At 41.3% G+C, this 25,980-nt stretch overlaps 1 protein-coding gene across 1 annotated transcript in view; it reads right to left on the bottom strand.

Moving 5' to 3' along the window:
• Window positions 1-3,252: 3,252 nt before the first annotated feature.
• The window catches only part of tmem178b (transmembrane protein 178B), a 117,161-nt gene continuing 94,433 nt past the window's right edge, over window positions 3,253-25,980 (bottom strand). Inside the window, exons 4-5 of the mRNA XM_035620296.2 lie at window positions 10,506-10,643; window positions 3,253-6,769 (exon numbers count right to left, since the gene is read on the bottom strand). Coding sequence (XP_035476189.1) covers window positions 6,519-6,769; window positions 10,506-10,643 — 389 coding nt within the window. The 3' untranslated portion in view covers window positions 3,253-6,518. The remainder of the gene's footprint in view (window positions 6,770-10,505; window positions 10,644-25,980) is intronic.

The following is a 25,980-nucleotide window of genomic DNA, read 5'->3' as shown; positions in this document are numbered from 1 at the left end:
TGTCTTATCACACTGATGTTTGTTTGAGTGTTTATTTTTCCAGTGGTTTTAATTAGTAATTTGATGCTATTAAAAGGGATTTAAATGTCATGATTTAGAGCTGAGATTTACTTGCGATTGGCCGATTGAGGACATCGGCTCCACTCCACCGTCACTCCTGCGAAGACTCTAAATGATGTCACCATAGCAAAATGGAAGCTCCTGTATATTTTGGCTTCATTTAATTTTTTTTACAGTGGGAGGAAGTGGAGACGTGTTGTCCAATTTTCATTTACAGTCTATGCTGCCCCTTAAAGGATGAAGATCTATGGGGCTGATGGGATGTTTTTCTGCACAATACTGAAAGTGACCACTGGGACCAAAATAGGAAAAAGATTCTGTTTTGGTGCCATATCCAGCTTTTTGAACATCCCATTAGCTTCCACTGGCAAACTTCATGGCCAACTAATTCATCAATATTCACTGCAAGTATGTGTTATTGTAGAGCTGTCAGTGCGATACTGAAGAGAAAAATGATCATGCCGTTGTTCACTTACTTTGTTTGAAATGCCTTCCTGACTGTTTCACAAGTTCGTCAATATCAACCTCAGACCACTCAACTACTGTTTAATGGTTGAAGGCGCTGCCAGGCTTTTTAGTTTACTCAAAGGGAGAAACGAAGGAGGAATTTTTTATCATCATTCAAGTAATGCATTACACGTGTAAATGAGCACATTACCGTGACGACACGGATCTACTGAGCCGTGACGCTCACCGGTTGCAAACGGTGCATTCCCTGTCCTCTCTGTCTCTGTCTCTGTCTCTCTCTAGGACAAACTGCATTAGTGACACAGGAAATAAAACAGTTCAAGCACTTACCTTTAGCGTTCTATTACTTTAATTTCCTGTTCCTTATCGGCAGTTATAAATGCCAAAACTGATTTACCAGCACTCGCCTGAATCAGCAGATAAAATCGGGCCTGCCAGCCAACAGCTGGCCTCTACTTGTGATCACAGCTCAGTGTGAGGATGTCGTTTCATATCACCAGTTGGCCATCTGAAGGCAAACATCCATTTCGTTGACAATCGTGATGAAGGGAAACTGATCTTGTTGCCATGTAAAAGCATTTTCTTGCTTTGAGTTATTTATTTCAAGATCATTACGTATCCCCTCCTATTTTATGCTTACTCAACAGACACATTACTGATGTTAAAGGTTTGATAAATGCATTTAGTTTTTTCGATATCCTTCCACAAAGGAAGTTGCAGTATCTCTGTCCCAAAACCTCTTCAGCTTAAGTCTGTCTATCTCGGACAGTTAGCGCAGAAATGATGGTTTCCATTTAGCTGTAACAAAGCTGTTGGTGTTATGGCTTGTTATAGGTGGAGAAAAAAGAAGTTTGGCTGTTTGGCTGAGTCATGGTTAAATTGGATTTACTATAAGCCTACGTCTTTGTGCTTCTCTGCTAACACAGCTTGTATTAGGTGTGACAGCTCCGCTGTTATTGGTGGTGAAGTTGAATTTAGCCAGATGCGTGGAAAGAAAGTATTAAAATAATCACGGCCTTACACTGACTCAAAAAGTTTCATGTGCTTTTTTTTTTTTAGCTATGGCATGTCATGGCATGGTTGCAGGGTGGGACTAAAGGAATCATAAAGTTAGGGGTAATCTTCTTAACAGTGTGTGAATTTATTTGACAGCAGTTAATATATACGGATATTAAAGTAGTGTTCTGTTGCTTTTTCCAAACTCAACATATCCCAGCAAAGTATGTCGTTTACAGTTGTGTTTGGGGCATGTTTGTTGTGTAAAGCTCCAGACTTTCAGGTTCAGGTTTAGTTCAAACAACAATTATGAGGACAATTTTCTGGTTGTTTCTCTGACTGTACCAGTGGGCTACATCTCAGAACGAATCAATGTACCCCACTCAATATTGTTTTAAAACGTATTACTATGAAACCTCATTTCATTATTATTTTTCCATTATATATATATGTATTTTTTCTCATTTTTATTTGCTCAATAAAACAAATGCAGTTAATTTCAATTATAACCGATTTTTAAGTCAGCTGCTCCTACATTTTAAGTTCTGGGAAAAAAAGAAAGAAAAAAAGAAGCCTCCATTCAAAACAGAGCAGAATCCACAAACATCTACCCCGTGAAAGCATTTCTATGAGTTGATATCCATTAAATCCTCTTGTTCCAACTAAGACCAGACACTCTGCATTGGTTCCTGGCTAGAATGTTCCCTTTGACAATTCAAAGAAATTGAGGACATGCAAGTTTAAGGATTTTTCATCAATAATTAGTTAGTTGGTCATGCAAGCTATTGGGTTTAATTACTTTATAGCCCTATCACATCCAGACTGTGGATGTCAGCCAAAGGCAGTACCTTAAAAATGTCAGCGTATTAGTATATATCTTCAGGTCTAGGTTGTGTGTGTGTGTGTGTGTGTGTGTGTCGGTAGCTCTTTGCTGGGGAAGCACAGCTCTTTAAGTCCAGTAGACTTAAAGTGATTACATACTCAATTGCATTATCAGCTTGTGTCAATGGCAACAACTATGCTTGAAAAAAATTATACCCAGGTGAAAACTCTGGCCTTGTTGGACATGAATAAAAAATGGCTTGTATGGACCTCAGTAAGGAGTATATTTAATGATATGGATCTGTTTTGAAATGAGCAGTAAATCTATGGAATTTAACAGTAGCATTACAAATTAATTATGACTGTTAACAGAGATAACGATTTTATATTTTATTATCTCATGAACTGGCCAATTACCCAGCATTTATGGTGAAGATTCCATAATGTCATTATATGTATAATAAGATTACAGTATATGTCGACCTGCCCACACAGTTTATGATCTGCCACTTAGACGCATCTTGGAAGGTTCCAAAAAATTTTCTCCATGATAAAACAGACCTGGGCATAACATGATAAACCCAATAAAATGAGAAATGGATGTCATCACCAGAAAAGCGTGTTGATGTCCCCTGATACATTATAATTACATTATTATTAAAACCACTGACTTTGTCATACCTCGTTACCCTGTTCTCTAGTTGTAAGAGTCTAGGTACAGAAGGGTAAATGGTCTTCATTGAACCCTTTGAAGATGCAGTCGCTACCCGAAGAAAGCGGCGCTAAAGGCGTTAAATCACATTATGCTGACATGTGAAACACTCTGCTCTATTCTTTCCACCCTTTTTCTTGACCCCATAGAGTTTCCATCAGACCCCACAAAGAACAGACTCTGCCATTGTAAAATCAATTTGGAGACAAAACTACTTTATTTTTCGGTCTACAACATTACTGGATTAATTTACAGCCACACCATTCCACCTTTATCCTGCCTCTGAAATATTTGTGCATTGTTTGCATTCAGCAATTTCTACAGCGAATCAACACAGTAGGGCGAGATTTTGATTTATATGTATGTAATGTGATGTATGTAACCCATCAAGGGCACTACGGGGTGTTTAATGGAAGCAGCCTGTAGTGCTGGTACAGTACTTACTGTCATTAAAGGTTAATTCAGTTTTATTACAACCTTGGGTCTTACTTTTGTCATTTTAGCCATAATGCTACGAAATTCTGTTAAGTAAGTGAATTTCTGAGATCTGGGAACATGGTGACCCTGATGCAACATATTCCAACGACTCAAGGAAAATGAAGTCAGATGATCAGACAAGTCGAAAACAATCCAGGATTTAAAAGTGCATTATCCAAACCAAGTGCTAGTCCAAGCACTGTTGGCTTACGAAGATGTCACCTGACGAGAACAAAGAATATCTACAGATATCTATCTTCATGAATAATAAGCGCTTACTTACTCAATATTTATTTGTTATCTAATTGTAAGGCTCGATTATTGTTAGAAAAAGCTATAAAAGAACGGGTTCAAACACGACCATACCAGTATGGAAATCAGAATGTTCACAGCTCTTCTAAACGCCCACACTTTCCCACACTTGAAGATTAGATTAATTTCTAGGCAACAAGTTATGTTAATGGGTTGAATCAGTGCTGTGAAATGGTATAACTGCCTACCCTACTCCCTAGATATGTACCTACACATTACAGCGATGCAGACCGCTTCATCCACCTGGTAGTTGTTCAACATTTATGAGCTCGAACTCCAACGCGACCGTCTGATCTTCAACTTTAGTCACCACTGTTTTAAGTACACACAAAGTGGAATAGAAAAACCCCTTCAACTAGCGTTATATTGAGGTAATTCCAGAGTAACACATAGACAAGCACACAAGTACAAATGCTCACAATGGCAAAGGCCACTTGCGTAGGCTACAACGTAAGCTCTGCCTTGATCCTATGCAGAGGTATAAACCAGGCTTTGCTTTTTACATGAGCGACTGCATGAATTTGACTGTGTAAGTGTTGGATGTTTAGGATTTGGAACATTTTAAAAATGGTCTCAGATGGTCACGGTCTCCAATCCAAAGTTGGAATTGCGTTGGGTGAGTTGGTTCAGAAGCAGTTCAACCATCTAACAAGCAGTTCTGATGAAGCATACTCTCCACTTTTTGAGGCATTGTTCCCTGGACTGAATCTTGGCACAAAGTCATTTGACTGTTCAGAATAAAGGTTGTGTCAGATAGTTGTTGCTGAACACATACAGCAAATATAAACCTGCTGTACAGACTGTTGACTTGTGTGCTAGTTTCTAGGTCCAAAAAAAGGTTGAAACTCCATGACCCAAACCAGAATATCTACAAGCCACTGTATCCTGGTATCAGAATATTCCAGGCATCACATCCCATTCTGTAAAAACTCGGGTCATTTGGAAAAGAGCTTTCTTAAACCCGGATATGATGTTAACAAGCACAAATACATAACCAGGACTCTCCACACCCAATCATAAATGGAGTTTTAAAAAAGTAAGACCCAAGTTGTATTAAATGGAGTATTTTAAATTGACTAAACTTTGGTTTTTCAATAAATTGCTTCAGTGGGTGATCACGATGACTGTGATCTTACTTCCTTTCAGTGTCAGTATTTTGCATTGTCTTGTTGGAGCTAAAAGCTCAGCTCTGAAAGAATGGAATTGTCGATCTAGCTGCTGAATTTGGTCCCCATGAGAGTTAATCAACCCATTAGATGCATCATAATCACCACGCCTAATATTCAAAGAAATATTCAAGCCCACAGTGTATGTTTTCATTTCTGAATTGTGATGGGTGGTTGAGGCCAAGATGAAACCTGCAGATACAGAACACTCAGGTTTTCATCTTTAGTCTAGACTTCTTTTGACTGAGTATGGTGACACCTTTTTAATATCCACAGTACGGTAACAAAACCCAAGGTTGAACATATTAGAGAGAATATTAATGTGCTCGGCGAAAGACTGAAGCGTCACAGATTTCTCATCAGAAGCAATTTCCTAATCCTTCCATAGTGGCTCAGGGCAGCAAGTACAGAGTTGAACGTGCTGCCCCCATTTAAAATGACTGTCTGATGAGAATCTCCAGAAAGGATGACAAATTAGTGAATCAGTTGGGTTTAACAGGATACTGCATCTCCACTATACATCTGTCTGTTTGTCAAAGCTGTTTGTCATGATTTTTTTTACAACTTTTTTTCTGTAGCGACTGCAAAATAATCCCTCCCCACACACTTTCATACTCACACATCTACAATATTTCTATGGCTAGAATGGGGGAAAAAAATCGAAAAACACATTTGCTCTGAACTTATGCTCAGCCAACAGTTTGCTCAAAACAGGAAGGTTCCAGTAAAAAGGAAAAAACACTGAATAAAAGATAATGCATGTATAAAATGCTAAATGGCTTATGGGATCGTCAGATGGAATGGAATGTACCTACACAAGAATGAAAATGGTCCAACATGACATTTCCTGGTTGTTACTTCTCTTGAATATTCTGTACAATAATGTACAACAGTAGAGGTCCTGAAGGTCCTTGATCTCCTTGCTTCCCACATGTCCCATGTAACAGGAGGGACCTCAGAAGCTGGAATACTGAAGACGAATAGATGGCCGATAAACATGATCCCAGCCCAGGAAGTTACATGGTTTCATGTCTGGTCAAGTCCTTTGATCTGATTGTTTCTCTCCAATACTGCGGATTCATTCAGTTCTCCTCAATCACAGTAGACCAGTAAGTATAAGTTATAAGCAGTCCACAGGTTCAACTCCGTTGTTCATCACCTTTTGAGGTTAAAGCCACTCTTGCTACAACCACTTATCATTGAAAATTTCAGAGTCTCCACCTATTTCTGTTACAACCTTTTTTGGTCATGGTCCATTTCATCGCACAACAACAAAACAAGCACAACTTCAAAAAAATCTTGATAATATTTTTTCAGTTCTTCAGTTTTTTTCTGTTATTTTCAAGATAGCAGATCATCAAGACACCCATTTTTAAACACACACATAAAAAAAGAATTTTTGAACCAGGAGAGACTGTAGATGAGTGGATGGATGAACACGTTGAACAGTTTTCTGTTTCCTTGTCAATCAGTGGGTTCAATCGGTCTTCGCATGGCTGACATCTTTAGCAGACGGTGCCATTTTCCTGTCGGGACTTTGGGCAGGTCGATCTGGGTATCGGCTGGACAGAGGGCGCCAGAGTGCAGAAGAAGCCGGCAATGAGGGTGAGGCCAAGGCCTCCCCAGGCGCAGAACATGGACCAGCCATACCCGTGGCCAATATCGTCAGGCAGGCCGTACAGATACCGTGGGTAACGGGAAAGCTCAAAGTTGATGCCAGCAACACAGGTACAGAGGGAAATGATGCAGAAGGTTCCTGCAACAACAGAACAAGATGTTAAAGGAGGGAAATGCTTTACATCGAACTTCTGTCACAACTAATGTATACTATCTAGTATTAAATGGTCTTTGTGCCAGGTCACACGCAACCCTGTTCCCTGCGAAATATGTATTACCCTACTAATTTGTTGTGACACTTCTATTTGAGTTATGTAGGAATATAATAGTTGTCTGGATAACGTCATCATTTTAAAAAATCCCATCCAAGAAGTATGGCATTTGTGTACAACGGATAATTTGTCAGGGTGAATGATTAAGGTGCAAAGCATGACTTGTTCCATTAAAAAGACTAAAAGTAATTGTTGGGGAAAGATGGTGGTTTTGGTAAAATAATTACAGCTACACCACATCATGTGTTTTTTTGTGTAAGCATTGACCTTTTCCCCATCAGCAAGACCAGCATCTTTTCCTAATCTAAAAAGGCCAGGGTGTGGCCAAAGTGCCAATTTGTTTGTAGCTGTTGCAAATGGCCACACTGACACACTGTCCTTAAAGACATTCACTCAGTTGTTTTTTTCCCATGAAAAGTGACAGAAGTAGTTGTGTAAAGAATAAAAACAAGACCTTGAGAGAATAATTCACACATTCACCCATCTTCTCAACTTCACACACACCGAGTGGAATGGGTGTGACTGCTGGACGAGATTGTTAGAATTTGACAGATTGGTCTCCCCATTATGTTAGTAAAAAATAATCCTATTGAGATTATTTTACAAAATATATTTACAGAATTTTCCCAGCATTTTTGATTCAACTGTTAATTTTTAACGTCCATCAACTGTTGGGACTGCTCCTCTCGACCATCACCTGATACTGTCTCTGCATGAAATGTCAAGGACTTTCACTCCGTAAACCCTGGCTGCCTGATATAATCCCACACACTTCATCTCTCTCCAGTGTCCACATTGCATTTTGGTCCATTTTATAGGAGACATTTGTCTCAGGTTCATTACTGGCGGATCTTTTCCTTTTTTTTCCAAAGCACGAAGGTCAAAAATTCAGAAAATCACAAAGAGGACATACCAGAAAACTACTGACATTCCTTTTTTTTTATCAATTATTTGCTGTATTGGTTTCATATTCTCTCCACCTTATCTCATCTGAACAAATCTTCTACTTTGGACTGTTTTTAGTATAAGCAGTTGGTGATGCAGACTCTAAATCTGGCCTCATTTAAAGAGCGCTGTGACCCTGCGGGCTGCTTTGCTGTGAGTTGGCTGCTGCAGACTGACCCAGCCTGTTTTTGTGCCTTTATTGCCATGCAACTGTAATTGACTTTTTAATTGCCTGTTCATTATACAACTGTGGGGCACAGCACTAATCCAAGGCTGATCATAATTGAGTGTGCAGTTGTGTCCTGCCAAGCAGGAACTGTGCGGTACACAACACATCAGTGTATGTGTGAAGTTACGACTGATTGTCCACTGCCAGAAAGTGGGACACGTGGGGTTGTGCGTGTCTGTGTGTGCGCTTGCATGACGTAGGGGCTAGATATGCGCACTCATAAACTCCAATTTAATCAGTCTAAATCACTAGCATCAACACAATATTAACAGCGGAATTGGCTCCTTTTTATTTCATTTGTTTATTTTTTAATGTTCCCATACTGCTGACTCGAATGTGCCCGGGGACTTTGCAGTTTCTAACTTAAGCCCTAGTTAAATTTAAGCCCCAACTTTCAGTAGGAAAATAATTTTGTGATTTACAAGTTTCAATGTTGTTATGGTAGTTGTAACAATGTAGTTAATGAATCAGCATTGGATGATGTTTCAACTGTTAATTTTTTGAGCCAGTCAAAAGAAAAGTTTCAAAATATTTGGCCAAGTAAATATAATGACATTCATTCTCACAATAAGTCAGATCAAGTGTCAACCCACCGTGACGTCACCAATTGGTTTTTGCTTACTGATGTTTTGAAGCCTCGAGTTTAGCATTTTGACCAACAATATTTGGGCTTTTTTTGGAATTGGACATAGATAGATAGATAGATAGATAGTTACTTTTTTTATCCCAAACTGGGATATTCTGGTGAAACAGCACCATGTTTCACACAGCACACTTTAAAAATATATACAATATATACACAAATAAATAGGTAGGACCTGGGGGGTGGGTCTGACTCGGAGCTTGTCCACTGCACACCCACCTACACCTGCAACCATGCTCCGATTTGACGGTACTGTATGTCAATCCTGCTGTATCCATGCTCCAGTGCGTACCGTGCTTTATCGTCCATTTTAAATCACAATTTACAAAATGAATCTGACCCAGATGCACATGTTTATCATGTCTCTTTGTTGACTATAGAGCTGGAGTCAGGACGCCATAAGGACAGATGTAAATAACTGGCTTGGCTCAAAAAGACACTAATCAGTATCTCTAAAGCTCAGTAATTAACATGTCTTGTTTGTTCAAAAAGTCCACAAACATACATTTTAAAATTACGATATGTGGTTTGAGGGAGAATTACATGCTTAAACTTCTGTTTTTCTTTGTTAACAACTGTCAGGTGCAGTGACCTTATCACAATTCCATAAAACATAAATAGTAAACAGTATTGAATATATAAATCATTAGAGTTCCATGCTTTTTGCAGGCAGAATGCAAGAAATCTACATGCTCTACAATTATACAAAGACAAAATGTTGCAATGTGTGCCACATTGGACGTATTATGAAAACAGATTTTCCAAGTTGTAATGCTTTTATTTGTTTGTTTCAAGGTGTCTCACCACCATTAATATATATATATATATATATATATATATATATATATATATATATATATATATATACACACACACCAGCCAACTCAAATCTCTTGTTATTAGTTATTAGCACACTGACTCTATTTAATTTTTCCAGGAAAATACTGAAAAGCTGCTCAGAATACATATGTAGCTTGAGGCTTAGAGGTTTAGACGTAGCAGATGAACTGTAACATCACAGAAGAAGAATCCAGCCAGGGGCCTTTGTTGTTGCTCTCGTTTGCTGTCATCCCTGCACTATAACCATCTAATATGTGCCTTAAAAATGCCCACAAGAAATAAACATATGGTGGGATTAGTATGTAGCGTGGAAATGTGTCACAACCAGCTTCTGAAGTCTTGTCAGGTTTGCTAAAATTTTGTCTGTACAGAGACCAAAACCAAAACATGTGCTTGTTCACCACATCTTGCACCTCCCCCACTATTCCCAGAGATGCTGCACAGAAGTACTGGGAAGAAGGAGACATTCATGTCTATTGTTAATAGTTGCAGCATGCAATGATTACTTTACTCCTTATTCCATATTAATGGAAACTAAATTAACGTTTCTCCTCCATGCACACAGTAACTTGTACAGAGCCGGTGTCAAGTTGAGGTCTTCTGAGAATTGTACGCTTGTCACCTGAACGCGCAAAGTGAATGTGAAATCTAGTTCACATTCACATTCTAGAGTTTATGCTGAATTCTACTTGCTAGGGCTGTTAAAAACTTCATGTATGTTTTCATGGGGCTCAGGCTTTTCCCTGGTGCTGCTGATGGAGAGAGTGATCAACAGCAGGGAGAAGAGTGCTGGCACAAAACACTAAAGTTAGGGACCTTTTATATCATTTTGAAATGATGCCTATTCTGTGCTTGTTAATAACTTCAAACATTTCAAAAACATGGCGGTGTGTGTGTGTGTGTGTGTGTGTGTGTTTGTGTGTGTGTGCACGCATGTGTGACTCACCTCCCATGAGGAAGAGGAGACCGGCCACATACTGCATGAGGCCTCGGTCCCAGCAGCAGCCGAGCACACCGATGATCCAACCAAACAGGATGATGGCCACTGCCATGCCCATGAAACCTGCTGTCATCCGCCGCAAGTCTGAGGACACAACAGGAGGGAGGAAAAGAAAAAGAACAATGAGTGAACGTTGACCTAAACACAGGATGCTGCAGCTGTGAGGAGAGAGAAAATGCACACACATGTGCATTCTCTCTGTATCACAGAGGGAAGGGGAGAACCCAGAATCCCCTCTGATTTTTACACTTCCTGCAGGCAGGAGTACAATAGTCTCAAGAGACCTCTAGTGATAATCCTGATACTGAATACTACAAACATCCAGCAGTCCCTTCAAGTCAGAAAGAGTCGTCTGTTGATGTCATGTTTAGATCTCAAATGATGTCACATTTTATTTAGTTTTTCCATAATGCGCTAATACTCCATACGTGTTTCAGTCTTTTTCAGGTAAATTTAAAAGAGAACGCTCTTTGCAGATTCATGTCAGGCAAAAGACAGCCAAGTTTTCTACACAAACTAATGTTGTCATTGATCTACTCTTGTGTCATGGAGTAATCTCAGACAGGCCACTGTCACAACTTATTTCTGGGTATAATTAGATCCGAGTGTTCCTGAAGAGTGCTATTTTAGGGGTCACTGTGGACATACATACAAAAATAATTGATCTCAGCAGTTTCCATCTTATCTTAACCTCTCTGCATCACTGGCTTGCCCGTAGTTGGAGAGGTGATGTGTTGTGTAAGTGATATTAAATTAAAAAAAATAGTATTAGAAATAATTAATTTTGTCTGCTTATATAATTTCTCACTCACACACTTAAAGGTGTTTCCTAGCACTGTGTGACTCATTGTAGTTGACTGCTTTTAGAACAACTTCAACCTGTTAAAGCTGTGATAGTGTTAACATATGACAATAGGTGTTATTCCTCATTAATAAACAGCTTCATTGGTTGCCGTTAACTACACAGCTACCTTGGCTATACTTTGATTATATGAACATTATGTGCGGGTTATGCAGTATTGAGGTGTCCCAGACTGGAACTTCTGGATTTCGATATATTTTATAACAAGTAGCCACAAACTCCTGAAAGGAAACACATGTAAACATATCTTCAAGCAAACGGCAAGGCTTTAAAATTGCTGTAGTTCTCCACAGTTTGGTATTAAGACTCTAATATTTTCTTTGAGTATTATTGTGAAGATAAAGTATTCATAAATCATAATGGTGATTTTTAAAAGTGTATAATCAGGGTGCTAATTGTGAAGAAAGCAGAGGAGGGGATTAGTCTATCATGTGTAACGGGGTGGCTTTGAACCCCCGACCTCTGCATGGGCGCTCTACCAAGGGAGCTAAAACTCACAAGCGCTAACACTAGCCGCTAACATCTTAACGTGTCCGCGAGTGAGGTTTACACACTGCACTTGCAGGCACTCGACTGGCTGGGCCACCGTTACACATGCACAACAAAACAAAACATGCAAGAATTAAATCCCCCTTCCAAATATTCATGCTTGGTGACATTCTGAAAACGCAGTTACATAGTTTAAACATTTCAATTTTAGGTATTTTGTGTGGTCTATTGGTGAAGTAGCATTGATCACTTTGAGAGATACAAATTATTTAGCAGAGATGGGGATATGAAGACCAGCAGAGGGGAAATCCCACGCATCCTGCGACAAATCGCACCCTGTGTATAATGGTAAATGGACTGTATTTATATAGTGCTTTTCTATTCATATAGACCACTCAAAGCGCTTAACAGGAAATTCACGGAGCTTTTCACATTCATACTGCCGGAAGAGCCACCAGAGGCGTTGTCTTTACCTTAGAATGAGACTTTTACATATGAGTGGGTCCTTTTCCATGGGAGCACCATGTCGAATCACCATATTTCTACAGTCGCCCAGAATGGACAAACCAAACACTGGTTAGACTGTGCCTGTCACATATTTTATGTTTCCTGAAGGCCACCGTAGGTTCTCCCACACTTGGAAGGGAAGGACGAGGCAAGGGATAGTCCACTGGAATATACAATATGCATCTTCACCAGTACATGCCACTAAATCCTTCATACTGAACCTTTGAACCTTAACTGGCAGGAGCATCACCTTCTGCTGGAGGAATTGTTGGCCTCAGAGAGGTGCATGTGGGTGGGGTGGTTACCTTGTCCAAGGCTGAGGAGCAGGAGAAGCTCTTGTGGGAGTCTAGTAATTGGAAAGGTTCTCCTTCAGAGAGCTGTGTCCTTGAGTGTGACACTGAACCCCTAACCGCTCCTGATTGTCATTCACACACCGCATCATCAGTGTTTGAATGCATGTGTGGAGGAAACATGTACATGTAAAGTGATTTGAGTGGTCGAAAGATTACGAAAGTGTTGAATGCAGTCCATTTTAAACCCATCAACCGAGGCATGGGGAATGCAAGATGATTATCACACCCCAAGGTTTTTATATTCATAACAGATTGAAATACTCTCATTTATGTTGACTTCACTTTTTGCACACTTTTGTTGTAGATTTAATTGGAAATGAATTAACCAGCAGTCGACACTCAAAAACCCATAATGTCAAAGTGAAGCACGAATGGGCCGATTCCTTTTTTCACAAAACGCGAAAACTAAAATCTCTCATTTACAAATGTATGTCCTGCAGAGAGGGTCATCCTTCCCAAAGGTTCCCCCATCTCTGCAGAAAACTTCTCCTGTCAGACTCATCGTTGAGTTCTTGGTCACCTCTCCGACAGAGGCCCTTTTGCCTGGTTATTTGGATTGGCCACACAGCAGTATGAAGCTTATATACCTTATATACTAAGTGTGCCTTTTCGAAAGTATGTCCAATCAATTCTACTCGCTACATATAGACTTCAATCAAGTTTTAGACACATCTCATGGATCATTTAACGATGCAGCTGACCACTATTTGCGGAGTCAGCAAATCACCCACCAACGGCCAAGCTGCCATTCTAAGTGCATGTCTGCCATCAGGAGCAACTCGGAGCTCAGTATCTTACCCAAGGACACTTCGGCACATGGACAAGAGGAACCGGTCATTGAACCGCCAACCTTGTGATTAGTGGAGAACTTACTCTACCACCTAAGCCAAAGCCAGATCATAATTTCAAAATGTATGTGCTCTACAAAGAGCACTTGAGCTGATTTTATGAGGGGCAGTTTCCTCTAAGGTAATCTTGAGTGTGTCTTTAAATCTTTTTTATATCGCACAACTTTGTAAATGTGGTCCATTTTGCAGAGCCGGCCCTGTGAGGGCTAACAGGAGGAAGAAACAGCAAGAGTGGATAAGGTCAGGCGCTGCCACAAGGACAGCAGTTTGCTCCGCAGGAGAGTAATGACAGTGAGAGCAGCTGAAATATGAGGAGTGTGGAAGATGAAGAGCTCCAAGCAAGGCCCTGGACCACCCCTCCCTTTCCACAAGTAGATTAGAATGTCATGGGTGAGCAGCTCTGCCAGGAGGAGGAAGGGGGAAGGAGGAGGGCAGGGGAAGGGGCCTGGGGGTTGGCATAAGACTCGGGTGGAGGACACCATGTGGTGGAGCGAGAAAGGTCAAAACATTTGGCCCTAGAGCAAAAATGATGAACAACAAACCACCTCTCATGCTGTACCTCTCATGTTCCTTCATCTGTTATCACATTCACATTCCACCCTCCCTCAGTTGGTCACATCTGGGTTTGACCTCCTCATCCAAAAATGTGATATCAATTTGTTAAATATGAAGATCACACAAAGTCTGTAGTAGCCTATATAGATGTCTTACGACGATTAGTAGGAACCTTTCAGGTCGTAAAACAAGTTTAGTAATTTGAGATATTATCAAGTTAGTTTCTTTATGTTTCCCTATTAGAGGGGGCAGAGATTATCGAGCGCCTCATCAACAGATATTTTTAAAAGGGTGGGACTTACATTTTGAGGGAAGAAGATTTAAACGGTCACCATTTTTTTTTCTGCAAAGGGCCCATACTCTAATTGACTATATATTTAAAGCTCATCTATTTCCTTACCATTTGTGTGCTTGTTGCAACAAGCTGTAAACACAACGCTAACATATTATGATGGTTCATTGAGTGACACCCATGTCATCGATCGATAGTACGTGAAGATCAAGTAGAGCTGCTTTAATGTCACGTAATGAAATGTATAGTCCCTGACAACCTTCTATAGTACACTAAGACATAATAGAGTTTAGGGAACTAAAGTAAGCACAACTTCAGTGCTGACTGAACCAACATACCTGCTCTGTGGCCTCAAGCCATCAGAACTCTAACTGACTGAAAATAAAATACAAATATAGAGCCTGCACAGCTAAAAGGACTTTTAAAGTACTATTGAATCTTTGATCACAGTTACACATACATGGTTTAAACAAACCTTGGTCCTAAGTCCTCAGGAAATGGATTTTGCAGAGCTATTAAATCTTGTATATTTACATGTTTCTGGTTAAAAAAAACAAAGCTGTGGTGGGAATTGTCATGGATATCGACTGGTGTTAACAGTAGCCAACAGCGCTGAATGTACTTTGCATGCCACATTTGTCAGCAGCTAGAAGCTCAACAAGGGAAGCCATGACTTCTTGCCACCAACTTCCCCTTCACCTGCAGATATAAAGGGGCAGTAAGCGATTCTAAAGCGTTACATGTTTTGAAAAAATCAGCAAATATTTCCTCACAGTCCGCTAGCATTGCTTCTGTGTGTGCCGAAAAAATCTGGGTTTTCGGCTCAGCCCTGGCTCTGTAAATCGAAAACTAAATAAATACCAGTTTGTTAACATCACTCGTCGATACATTAGGGGACGGGAGGCACTGCAACTCCGTGGTTTTGGCCTAGTGGTTGGCGAAGTGGTCTCCCTAACGCAAGATCGCGGTCCAGTCAGAGCAGTAAAATCACAACATCAACAACAAAGAGAGAAACAACCTTTCTCCATAATCGTTTACTGCCCCTTTAAAGCTGCTGTCGGTACGATTGAGAGAAGTGTGGACATAGTCTCAGAATTCAAAATCCAACGACTCCTGGTCCCTCCCTCTCCCTCTCCGCTGCACTTCGGTTCCTCCTCCACAGCTCCTCCCAGCCCTCCGTGCCCGTGCACGCTACCATGGCAACCGAAGCCAGGCCAGGTAAGTAACATGGCGTTCCCACCAATAAGAAGCTAACCTGAAGCTAACACGGACTACTGTCCACATTGATAGACTATAACACGTTTTTTAGTTACCGTTGCCTCACGTTATTACCTGCGACTTTTTGGGAAAACTACATCGTCAGTGTTTTTGAACGTATTTGACTGTAAATCTGTGTATATTAGCTTGTTTATGCGTCTCTCCAGACTTTGTAAATCAGTAGTTATCTGCCTATTTGTTCAACTCTGTTCACTCAAAACAGCCTTGCGATCACTTTTTACAGCGGACAGGATCTTTTGGACATCTGATCCTGTTATTCTGATAACTTTATCGGTTCTCTCCAACTCATTCTGGAGATCGCTAAAACCACCGAGGCAACCAACCCGGCTCCGCCGACCGGAAGGGCTCGCAGGCGGCGTCGAAATCGTAAACAAAGGCGGGGGAAGAGAGGAGGGCTAAGGGCTAAACTAAAGCTAACTCCTCACAGGCTATCTCTACCCATCATTTTCCTCTCCAATGTTCGGTCTCTGGCGATCAAAATGTTTGAGCTGCGGCTGCGGATCATCACACACAAATGGATTATGGACTGTAACATCATGATTTTCACGGAAACATGGCTCGCGCTAACGGTGCGATGCGTCCTCCGAGCGGATAGAACAGCTGATGACTCCGGTAAGACCAGAGATGGGGGCCCGTGTATCTACGTGAACAAAGCTTGGTGCATGGATACTGCCATCATCGTGAGTCACTGCTCTCCTAACCTGGAGTATCTCATGGCTAAGTGTAGATCTTTCTATCTGCCCAGAGAGTTTACATCTTCTGTTGTGACTGCAGCCTATATCCCCCCTGATGCTAATGCTAAACTGGCTATGAAAGGCAGCCTTTATTGTTGCGGGTGACTTCAACCACTCCAACCTGAAGACTGTCCTCCCTAAATTCCACCAACATGTCTCCTGCCCCACGAGAGGAGACATGTTTACACCAACATGGCTGGTGCATACAGAGCCGTCCCCCTCCCCACCTAGGACAGTCTGACCACCTCTCTTTGTTCGTACTGCCCAAGTACTCACCACTCATTAAACGTGTAAAACCTTCAGTGAGGACCGTCAAAGTGTGGCCAGATGGAGCAGAATCGGCACTACAGCAGCAATATGAACACACAGACTGGAGTGTGTTTGCCACCCAGGCCACACTGGACTCCCACACGGACATTGACACCTATGCCTCTTCCGTTTTGGACTTCATCAACACCAACATCAACAGTGTCAGCACCCTCAAACGAATCACTACATTCCCTAACCAGAAGCCATGGATGAACAGAGAGGTCTGCCTACTGCTGAAGGCACGAGACACCGCTTTCAGATCAGGTGATGCTCAGGCCTACAGTTCATCCAGGGGTGACCTGAAGAGGGGCATCAAGAAGGCTTGAGGAGCACTTCAAGAACAACTCCGACCCCCGATGCATGTGCCAGGGCATCCAGGCCATAACTGACTACAAACCCTCCAACACCACCCCACCAACCAGCGACGCGTCCTTCCCTGACAAGCTTAACAGCTTTTATGCTCGCTTTGAGAGGGACAACCAGGAGGCGGCCATCAAGGCTGTGCTCACCACTGACCACCAGCCCCTCACACTCTTCTCCACCGACGTGTGTGCTGCACTGAGCAGGATCAATGCACGTAAGGCTGCTGGCCCTGATGGCATCCCCGGGTGCGTGCTCAGCTCTCACCCCAGCCACAGACTGTTTACCCTCCTCCCCTCTGGGAGGCGCTACAGGGTCCTACGTTCCCAGAACAGCAGGTTCCGGAACAGCTTCTTCCCTGTAGCTGTCACCCTGCTGAACTCTGCACCTCGGTGATACCCCCCACACTCCCCCTCCAGTGTCTGTACTTCCCCCTCCACCTGGACTGCCATACACACCCCCTCCAGCCACTGAACATTTGCACTAAACCTAAACCTATTGTATTTATTTATATATTCCTGTATATACGTACATACTTTGCACTTAACTGCCTTTTTGCACTTCTGGTAAGATGCTAAACTGCATTTCGTTGTCTAAGTACCTGTACTCTGTGCAATGACAATAAAGTTGAATCTAATCTAATCTAAATAAACCTAGCGTTAGCTAGCACGTTAGCTACTACAGAGTCTTATATGGTAGGCCTTTAAATTAACAGCTTTCTCTTCACATACATAATTTGTTGCTCTGCAAGATGTCTTATGCTTTTATTTATATTTTATAACCTTATTAGAGCTTTGAGATGGGTACACTGGACTCCGATGAGGAAGTGAACACGGCTGCTTCGACGAGCAGTCGAGCGAAGAGAAGAAGGAGTCGCCTACGAGGCGCACCGGGCAGCGGCCATAGGAGACGGGGCAGAGGTCGGCGTGTCGGCCCCACACCCGAGGACCTGGGAGCCGAACACACAGCTGATCTTCATGTGATCAGCCAGTTGGTCCCTGCAGTGTGAACTGGATTCATCCCAAGATGGTTTAGCTTCAGAATGTGCTATATGTAAATGCTGTGCAATATATTTTTTTTAAATTTCATTTATTTATTTCAACGTTATATTTTAATATTTACGCAACCTGAGTATTTTTTAATGGGAAAATTAGTTAATTTTTTAATCAATATACTTTTTGAATCAATTCAAGGCATTACAAATATATTAATTTGGGGTAATCAGATTCCCTGGTTCAGTACTACCGATGCAGTATCTCAAAGAAAAGCATAACAAATTTATCAAAGTACACTGATGTAATATTGTCAAGCTTTATTTTCCACATGAATAAAATACAGTGGGTGTGTTGAATATTCCTTCCTCAGCTGTTCCCCCAGCAAAGTCAGCATCTGTGGAGAAAAGCAACATAATTATGTGAAACTATGATCCATGAAAAAATATTCCTCCTCACAAATTTGTCACGCATTTGCAAATTCAGTGAACGTGACACAGCTGGGAATAGCGACATATTCTTAGCATTTAGCATAGCACGGGATGCTACGTTGGTGGTTCATACGGTCACAGGGTGTGACAATAACATGGAAAATAAAAGATAAATGAAACAGAGAATATTACCGGTCAAGCAGAACGCATCGTTTGTGAACCCTGTCGGTGTTGTTGCGTCTGTGGAGCCGCTCCGATGTTAACATCTGCTCGATCTGCTTCCTTCTTTTTAGCTCGTTTTTTCTCGTGGTCTTTGTCATATATGCAGTTTCTGGCAAATGAGCCGGGCAGTTTTCGATGCTTGGCATTTCTCTGCCGCGTAGTTTTCAAACTAACTCCGCTTCTTCTGCGAGCTCCTCGTTCAGAAGACCTGAGCTTGGTCGTGACCGAGCGAGTGAGGTTGTGCACAGGTTCTGCAGCGCTGCGCCGCTCGTACCTGGATGATTGACAGAGCGGAGAGACGCCCCCTGGCTGTGGTTGGAGATTTTTGCTCGGGCGTGGTGGATTCTGGCAAGTGAATGACCCAGAGTCTGTCACAGACGATCTGTCTCACATATTACTACCAGCATATAGTGACAGTTTCAGCAAATCTGGAAAAAAAACGTTTCATTTCATTGCAAATTTTTGGAAATCCTACTGACAGCAGCTTTAACCGACGATTTGGACAGGGATGAAGCAGACGATGATCAATATTCAAATTTTTTTGGAGTGAGGCCATATATGTTCAAGCTGAGATCTGAAGCCCCCTGTGCATTTCATTGGATGTAAAATTTGTAAACGGTGTAATATTTAGAATAACGTATTCACAGAAATTGAGTATATTGTCCATAATTGTGTGTTCATGTATGTTTAATCACCTGAAACAAAGAACCAATGTTTTTTCTTCAACTTTGAATGAGTTAAATATAGTTAAATTAGTGTAAGTCCCCTCTGTGTAAGTCACCATGTTTGCTACGTCATTTGGATGTAGCCCAGAAATAAGGAAAGAGAAATTGGAAAACATGTTTTCTACGACTCCAACAAAACAAACACCTGATAAGCAGCAGTGTCTCCGGAGTCTCATTGGTATGACAATGATCAATGACACAAGAATCACAGCCGACATCGGAGGAAACGCTGTGAATGGAGTGTGACGTGTTGAACACAGACAGCCTGCTGTGAGCATGAAAAGGACTGAAATCTGTTGTCCAATATGCCTGAACATTAGTGCAGAAATGACGGGCGGCGGTAGGCAGCAGTCTGACATTCAAATTGTAGTGAAAAGAGAAGGTGTAAAACGTCAAACAGAAGGTTATGTTGGGACATTTACCTTTACTGCAATAACAGCTCTAGCTTAAAAACCCAGTCCAAGTTTTCCCTAATAAATAATTGAAGAGTGTGAACTATGGAAATAAAAAAGAAGCACTTTGTGTTTTTCCGTAAATTATTCAATTCAAAATATAGATTTGTTTTACAGTAATATGCTGATGAAGTATATTTCCTTAATATAGTGTATTATTTTATAGATATTTATATATTTCAAACATAAGATTTTCTTAATAGTCCAGATCCAGTCCTTTTCAATCATTTTGACAGTTCATGTGAATTACAAATATTCCTGAATTATTAATTTATAGAGGGCACACTAGCAGAAGTACAGCTTTGAGGTTTATACTTCACTTGAGTATTACCTTTTCTATGCTATTTTATACTTTGACGCCACGTCACTGCTGTCTTCTTGAGTCTTTTTTTATTATTATTACTGTACGTAACATTAGACTAGACTACGCATATTATTATTCAGTCTAATTTGTTCCCCTAATTTGTTCTAATGTTGGTTATGTGTTACAGAATCAAGAAAATGTACATTCAAATATTTTGTAAAATGGTGTGCTACTCTGCATGGTGAGTGCTTTCAATTTTGATTCTAGTTCTACTTATTCATACAAGTCGGCTTTTTTTGGGGGGAGGGTGGTTTAAATTGATGTTTGCTTTCAAGAATACTCTAAATCCTAGTCTAGTGTTTAATGACATGGCAGTAGACAAATGTGACAGAGAGCACTTATAGTCATCGAAAAACAGGAGATGAGATGGAAACGTCAAAACACAAACCCGTGAGGTCGTTGGAAACGTCAAAACAAACTTTTTATATTTTTCGAATACAATGTCAAATGCAGGAGTATTTATATTTACCGTTCTTTTCCTAAATAAACCATAGACCTCATGTTTTTTAAGTGATCCATATACTTGACGGATGAGATACTTGCTGTAGATAATCATGGTCCCCACAGAATGAATCCTAATATTTTTGGTGACCTCCCGGACCTTTCCACATACGCTTAGGGCAAAAAAAATCAGCTTTGTAAATACCATATGTCATACAAATATGTCATAATTTAACTGGCGAATAGCCGTGAGATTTGCTGAGCACATTCATGGTCCCCAGAGGTTTTCAGATAGTTTTTTTTAATTAAATTGTCCAGCCATAATTTTCCCACTGCGGTTCAATGAGAGTTAAGGATTAAAATAAACCTGCATTTTCGTCATATGTTTTAATCAGGCTACAGGCTTGCTGACACTGATGTATGTCAGGGGGAGTGGTTGCCCTACTTGGAGTGATATTTGGCCCAGTCGCTCTGCACCCTGACGGACTTCCTGTCAGCTCAGATCAGCCCTCAGTATGAGCTGGGACACTGCAGGTCACCGTGCGATGATTGGAGCGTTGCAGAGGGCATAAATAGGGTCGCAACCCTCGCGGTGCACTCTAGAAGAGGCGCCCCCCCTGGCTAACCATGGTCCTGTGATTCCACACAGCGTTGCCACCCCCTCTCCTGCATATGCTGAACCACATGAGCAAACCCCATCCAGCCTGCAGCCAGCCACAATGGTGGCAAAACAGAGGTGGTAGCAGTCCAAGAGTACTAGCAATCTGGCACTGCCAAAGTAGAACTATAATAATAAGCCAACACAACGATAATCACCACATGACGCACACATTAAAGTTCCTTTCGATTTGTGAAAAAAAGCAGAGAGATGGATGACTCTATCATGTGTCACGGGATGGCTTCAAACCCCGAGCATGGGAGACGGGCGCTCTTGTTTTTGGAGCCAAGGAAGAACGATTTAAAGTTAGCACCCAGCTTCGAACAGTAATGTTAAAAACCACAAACCAAGTCAGAAATCTGGGTTTAGTCATGGACTCAGACCTGAACTTCAACAGCCCCATTAAAACAATTACAAAGTCAGCCTACCATCACCTAAAAAATATATCAAGGCTTAAAGGACTTGGAAAAACTTGTCCATGCATTCATCTTCAGCAGACTCAACTACTGTATCAGTGTCCTTACAGGTCAATCAGACAGCTGCAGCTAATTCGGAACGCTGCTGCTCAAGTCCTCACTAAGACCAAAAAAGTAGATCATATTTCTCCAGTCCTTTTTTACACTGGCTTCCTGTTGGTCAAAGAATTGACTTCAAAATACAACTGTTGGTTTACAAAGCACTGAATGGTTTAGGGCCAAAATACGTTTCTGATCTTATGCTCTGCTTCGAACGATCCACACCTCTCAGATCGTCTGGAACAGGTCTGCTGTCTGTCCCCAGAGTCAGAACTAAACATGGCGAGGCAGCGTTCAGTTTCTATACTCCAGAAGATCTGGAACAAACTCCCCGAAAACTGCAGGACAGCTGCAACTCTCAGTTCTTTTAAATCAAGACTGAAGACTTTTCTGTACATTTTGTGCAGAAAATGCTGTTCTCCCCACAATCGCACCCTGCATACAAAACACCGCATGTAAGAAAAATTCTGCAAAATATCAGACATCATTATATTTTACTTTATGTATATTTGTGTATTAGTCTGTACCTCTAATGTATGTGTGTTGAAAGGGCTATAAATTTGTTGAAATTAAAGCAGAGTCTGCAATTCAATGTAGCTTCCATTATTTTAGTTTCAGAAAAATAAAAGGACTATACAAAGGCCCGAACATTCTGGCCTAAAGGTTTGTCAGGAGGGATGCCAACGGTGCTCTCACGTGCTGTAACACACAGAGGAGGGAGGATAACGACAAGCACGCCGACTGGGCCGTCAGTCAGCGGCTGGGAGGGAAGCCAGCAGAGGAGCTAACTGAATGCAGTCGCCTTGGCCAAAGTCGGTGCTGACACAAAGTTTTGCGGGGAGACATACGCCTGGTGACAGCCGGTTGTTCTAAACGTGCGATCACAATATTGGCACGGACTAAAGGGTTTGCGTGTGAACTGTGAGTGGCCCTCTCTCTGCCGGTGCAAACTTTTTGAATTTTCTCTCTGCTGTGTGACCATATCACTTCTGCTGGCAGTTGCTAAATGTAGTGAATTCCCTTTGAGGTCTGTCGTCCGAGGTGTCCTCATTGTCCAAACCCTTGGCTGCCTAGCCACAACAGATGGAAACGCTGCAGCCAATGCCTGGAAAAACTCCTGCACAAAAGGATTCAAATATGTTGTCCTTTTGCCTTGTGATACAGGCAAGGTGCCAAAAATTCCTAGCACCACTGTCTATGTCAGACACCAAGCCATAGACAAAGCGATGCGTGATCCAAGGAAGACCGAAATGTGGGAAAGGATCAGAGAGGTGAGGCACAGAGGAGGAACTATTTTACCAGAGCCAAACAGCAGTGAGTGACCTTTCCGTGTCAGTCCCGTCAAGTGCATTTTTCATTTGACATGGAAGCTGTGGATGTCTGCCGTGTCAATCGAGGGGGTGTATTGATTAAACAAAAGCAGCAGCAAGCCCTCAAGCCTGAAAAAAAGCCCGTAGATCATGTGTCCCCTGAAATGTCCCGGACGTCACATTTGGTGGCAGGCACGACAGTGGATAACGTAAATAATGATGACTAATGAAGCAAAAGGTACTTTCCACCAAAACATCTTAGTGTTAGTGTTGTTCTATATTGTGTTGTACAGTAAGAATAGGTTGTGAACAACAACATAAATAGATGTGTAAAGATTTACATATCTATTTCCAAATATTACCATTATCATGCAATGGTAATATTTGGAAACTCATTGCACACAAAGGAAACTAATTACTGTACCAAACAGCTACAGTAACTATTGCTCAAAAGACTGTACCAACTTAACTAACTGTGCATTTTAATAACCTGTAGTTATTGTCACAAATATATGAATTTAGCTGTCCCGCACACATTCACAGACCTGAAATGTGGGTGGTGTTGAATCTGTGTGAGCTGTAACATGGACATAATGTTAACACATAATTTAACACACAAAAACCTGTTGGGGATCATAACCACCTGCTCTCCCTCCTCAGCCACAGTGGACCGTTGAATATACATCCAAATGTCAACCAGTTTAGATGCCGTCCTTTCAACACTTTTTTGTCAATTTTCTCATATTTTCTTAATTATCTAAACAACATCGTCTCAATAATACATGTTGATACAGTTAGTGTTTAATGACATCTTCTTCACGGACAAAAGGCTTGCTTATGGACATATTGTCATAGTTTTCACTAATAAAATGAACACCACTCTGAGGAATGATTTCAGTAAACTAAATAACCACGTACGAATAAGAACAATTCAGAAAACTGCTAATACACAGACACTGTATTGTTCATCCAATGCTGTACCACTGTGGCGCCTGCATCACTAACAGTATATAAATGGATAATTAGATGTTCAGTAGTACTCACGTCCACAGCATGTCCTCCGACCTGGCTGACCTGCTGCATCCAAGTTTAGCTCCTGTTTTTGGGTGAGTGAGCATGGTCACTGAAACGGACCGTTCTAACCCTAATGCACAGTTGGATGCATGTCTGCGGCTGTCAACCTCTGACCATCCTGGGTGCAATACATCACGGTCGTCAGAAGCTGGAGCTCGGAGCTTTCAGAGGGCATCCATGCCCCTGCGTTTGAGTACAGTATTGCACCTCCTTCAAATATTTACGTGACAGATATTTTCCTGGGTTACACAGGTTACTCCTGTTGGCTAACCACTCCCCTGCTTATGTGGCCCAGGAATGGACCAGGCAGAAGCTGAGGACTAGCATGTGTGACAGAAGCTGGGCAATACGACATAAAATATAAGTTGTTTATGTTTTGTGTTTGAGTTCACAATAAAGGGGTGTTACCAGTGAGCGGCTATTGTGTGATGCTTGTTGGGAGACCCATGGTGGCAGTAATGTTTGCCACAAGCATTTTCTCCGGTCACCCTGCAGGTCTTATTTGCATTTTGAATACTACATATCTATAAAATTAAGAAAAATGAGACCTGGAAAAACAAAATTAGGAATATTGTAGTCGTTTTTGGTTAAAATTGTGAGCTCAGAAAACGAATGAGTATATTTGAAACATGCTTTTTTTTAAAGTTTCTTGGACTTGGACTACAAAGCCATGCATAGGGTTGGACTCTGGGACTTTTTTCTTATAGATTGTACCAGACTGCATGAGGCTGCGAGGAGAAACAAGGCTAGCACTAAATGTCCAGGCCAGAGAAAAACCAACCACAGCGAAAAAAGCTGCCTTACTGAAAACCTAAAGCTTTGTAATGTTACACCTTGAAAGTAATGTTGACAGCCAAGATAATCAGCGCAGTTATCCGATATGTGATGTTATTGGATTACTACGTTTGCTACCTTTCTTAAACGATCACGTCCTACGTAGTCGAAAAACTTTGTAGCATGGATGTAGCCTCAGTTTAGTGTGTTTGCATGCCATCATTTGCCAATAAGCACAAAACACAAAGCACAGCTAGGCTGGTGGGAACTTGTTTGGTTTTGAAGGCATTAGGTCACAATTTATATTCTGTACATTGGCTATTGTGTGCAGTATAATGTGCTTATCTTGCATTGTAAATGTGAGTGAACAAAATGAAAATGCACTTAATTGCAAACGATTAAAACTGTGAATAGAGTTACTTATGATCAGTATGTATTGTGTTTGTTAGAACAGGCTTTGCACAACATGCAAACATGCTGGTACCTGTGTGACAAACTTCAAAGTACAGAAACTGTTTAACTGACTGTAGATCTTTGTTACACATGCGTAGAAACAGAAATTGTGCTCTTGTGGGAAAGCTGAAATATTTATTTAGGAATTATAATGATGACGTTGTTTTGGCAGTGTATGAAACAACATTAGAGACTGGAGTCCCATGATAACGCTTGTGTTATGACGATTAACGATTAACGTGACGATTAACGTGTATCCAAATGTTGGCTAAAAGGCACGAAACATTCTTTTCTATAAAAATGCTGCAACTGTCCCATTAATTTTGCCACGGATTAGTTCAATCTGCCTTGTATACTGAGAGTCAAAGACCACTTAATGTTGTTGTAATGTTTCGTGAAAGCAGTTGTCGTTGTTGCAGTAAA

The sequence above is a fragment of the Scophthalmus maximus genome, chromosome 12 (assembly GCF_022379125.1).
Source record: "Scophthalmus maximus strain ysfricsl-2021 chromosome 12, ASM2237912v1, whole genome shotgun sequence".
Lineage (NCBI taxonomy): Eukaryota > Metazoa > Chordata > Actinopteri > Pleuronectiformes > Scophthalmidae > Scophthalmus > Scophthalmus maximus.
Note: the sequence above shows the minus strand (reverse complement) of the source record. Positions and strands in the feature narration are given on the sequence as shown.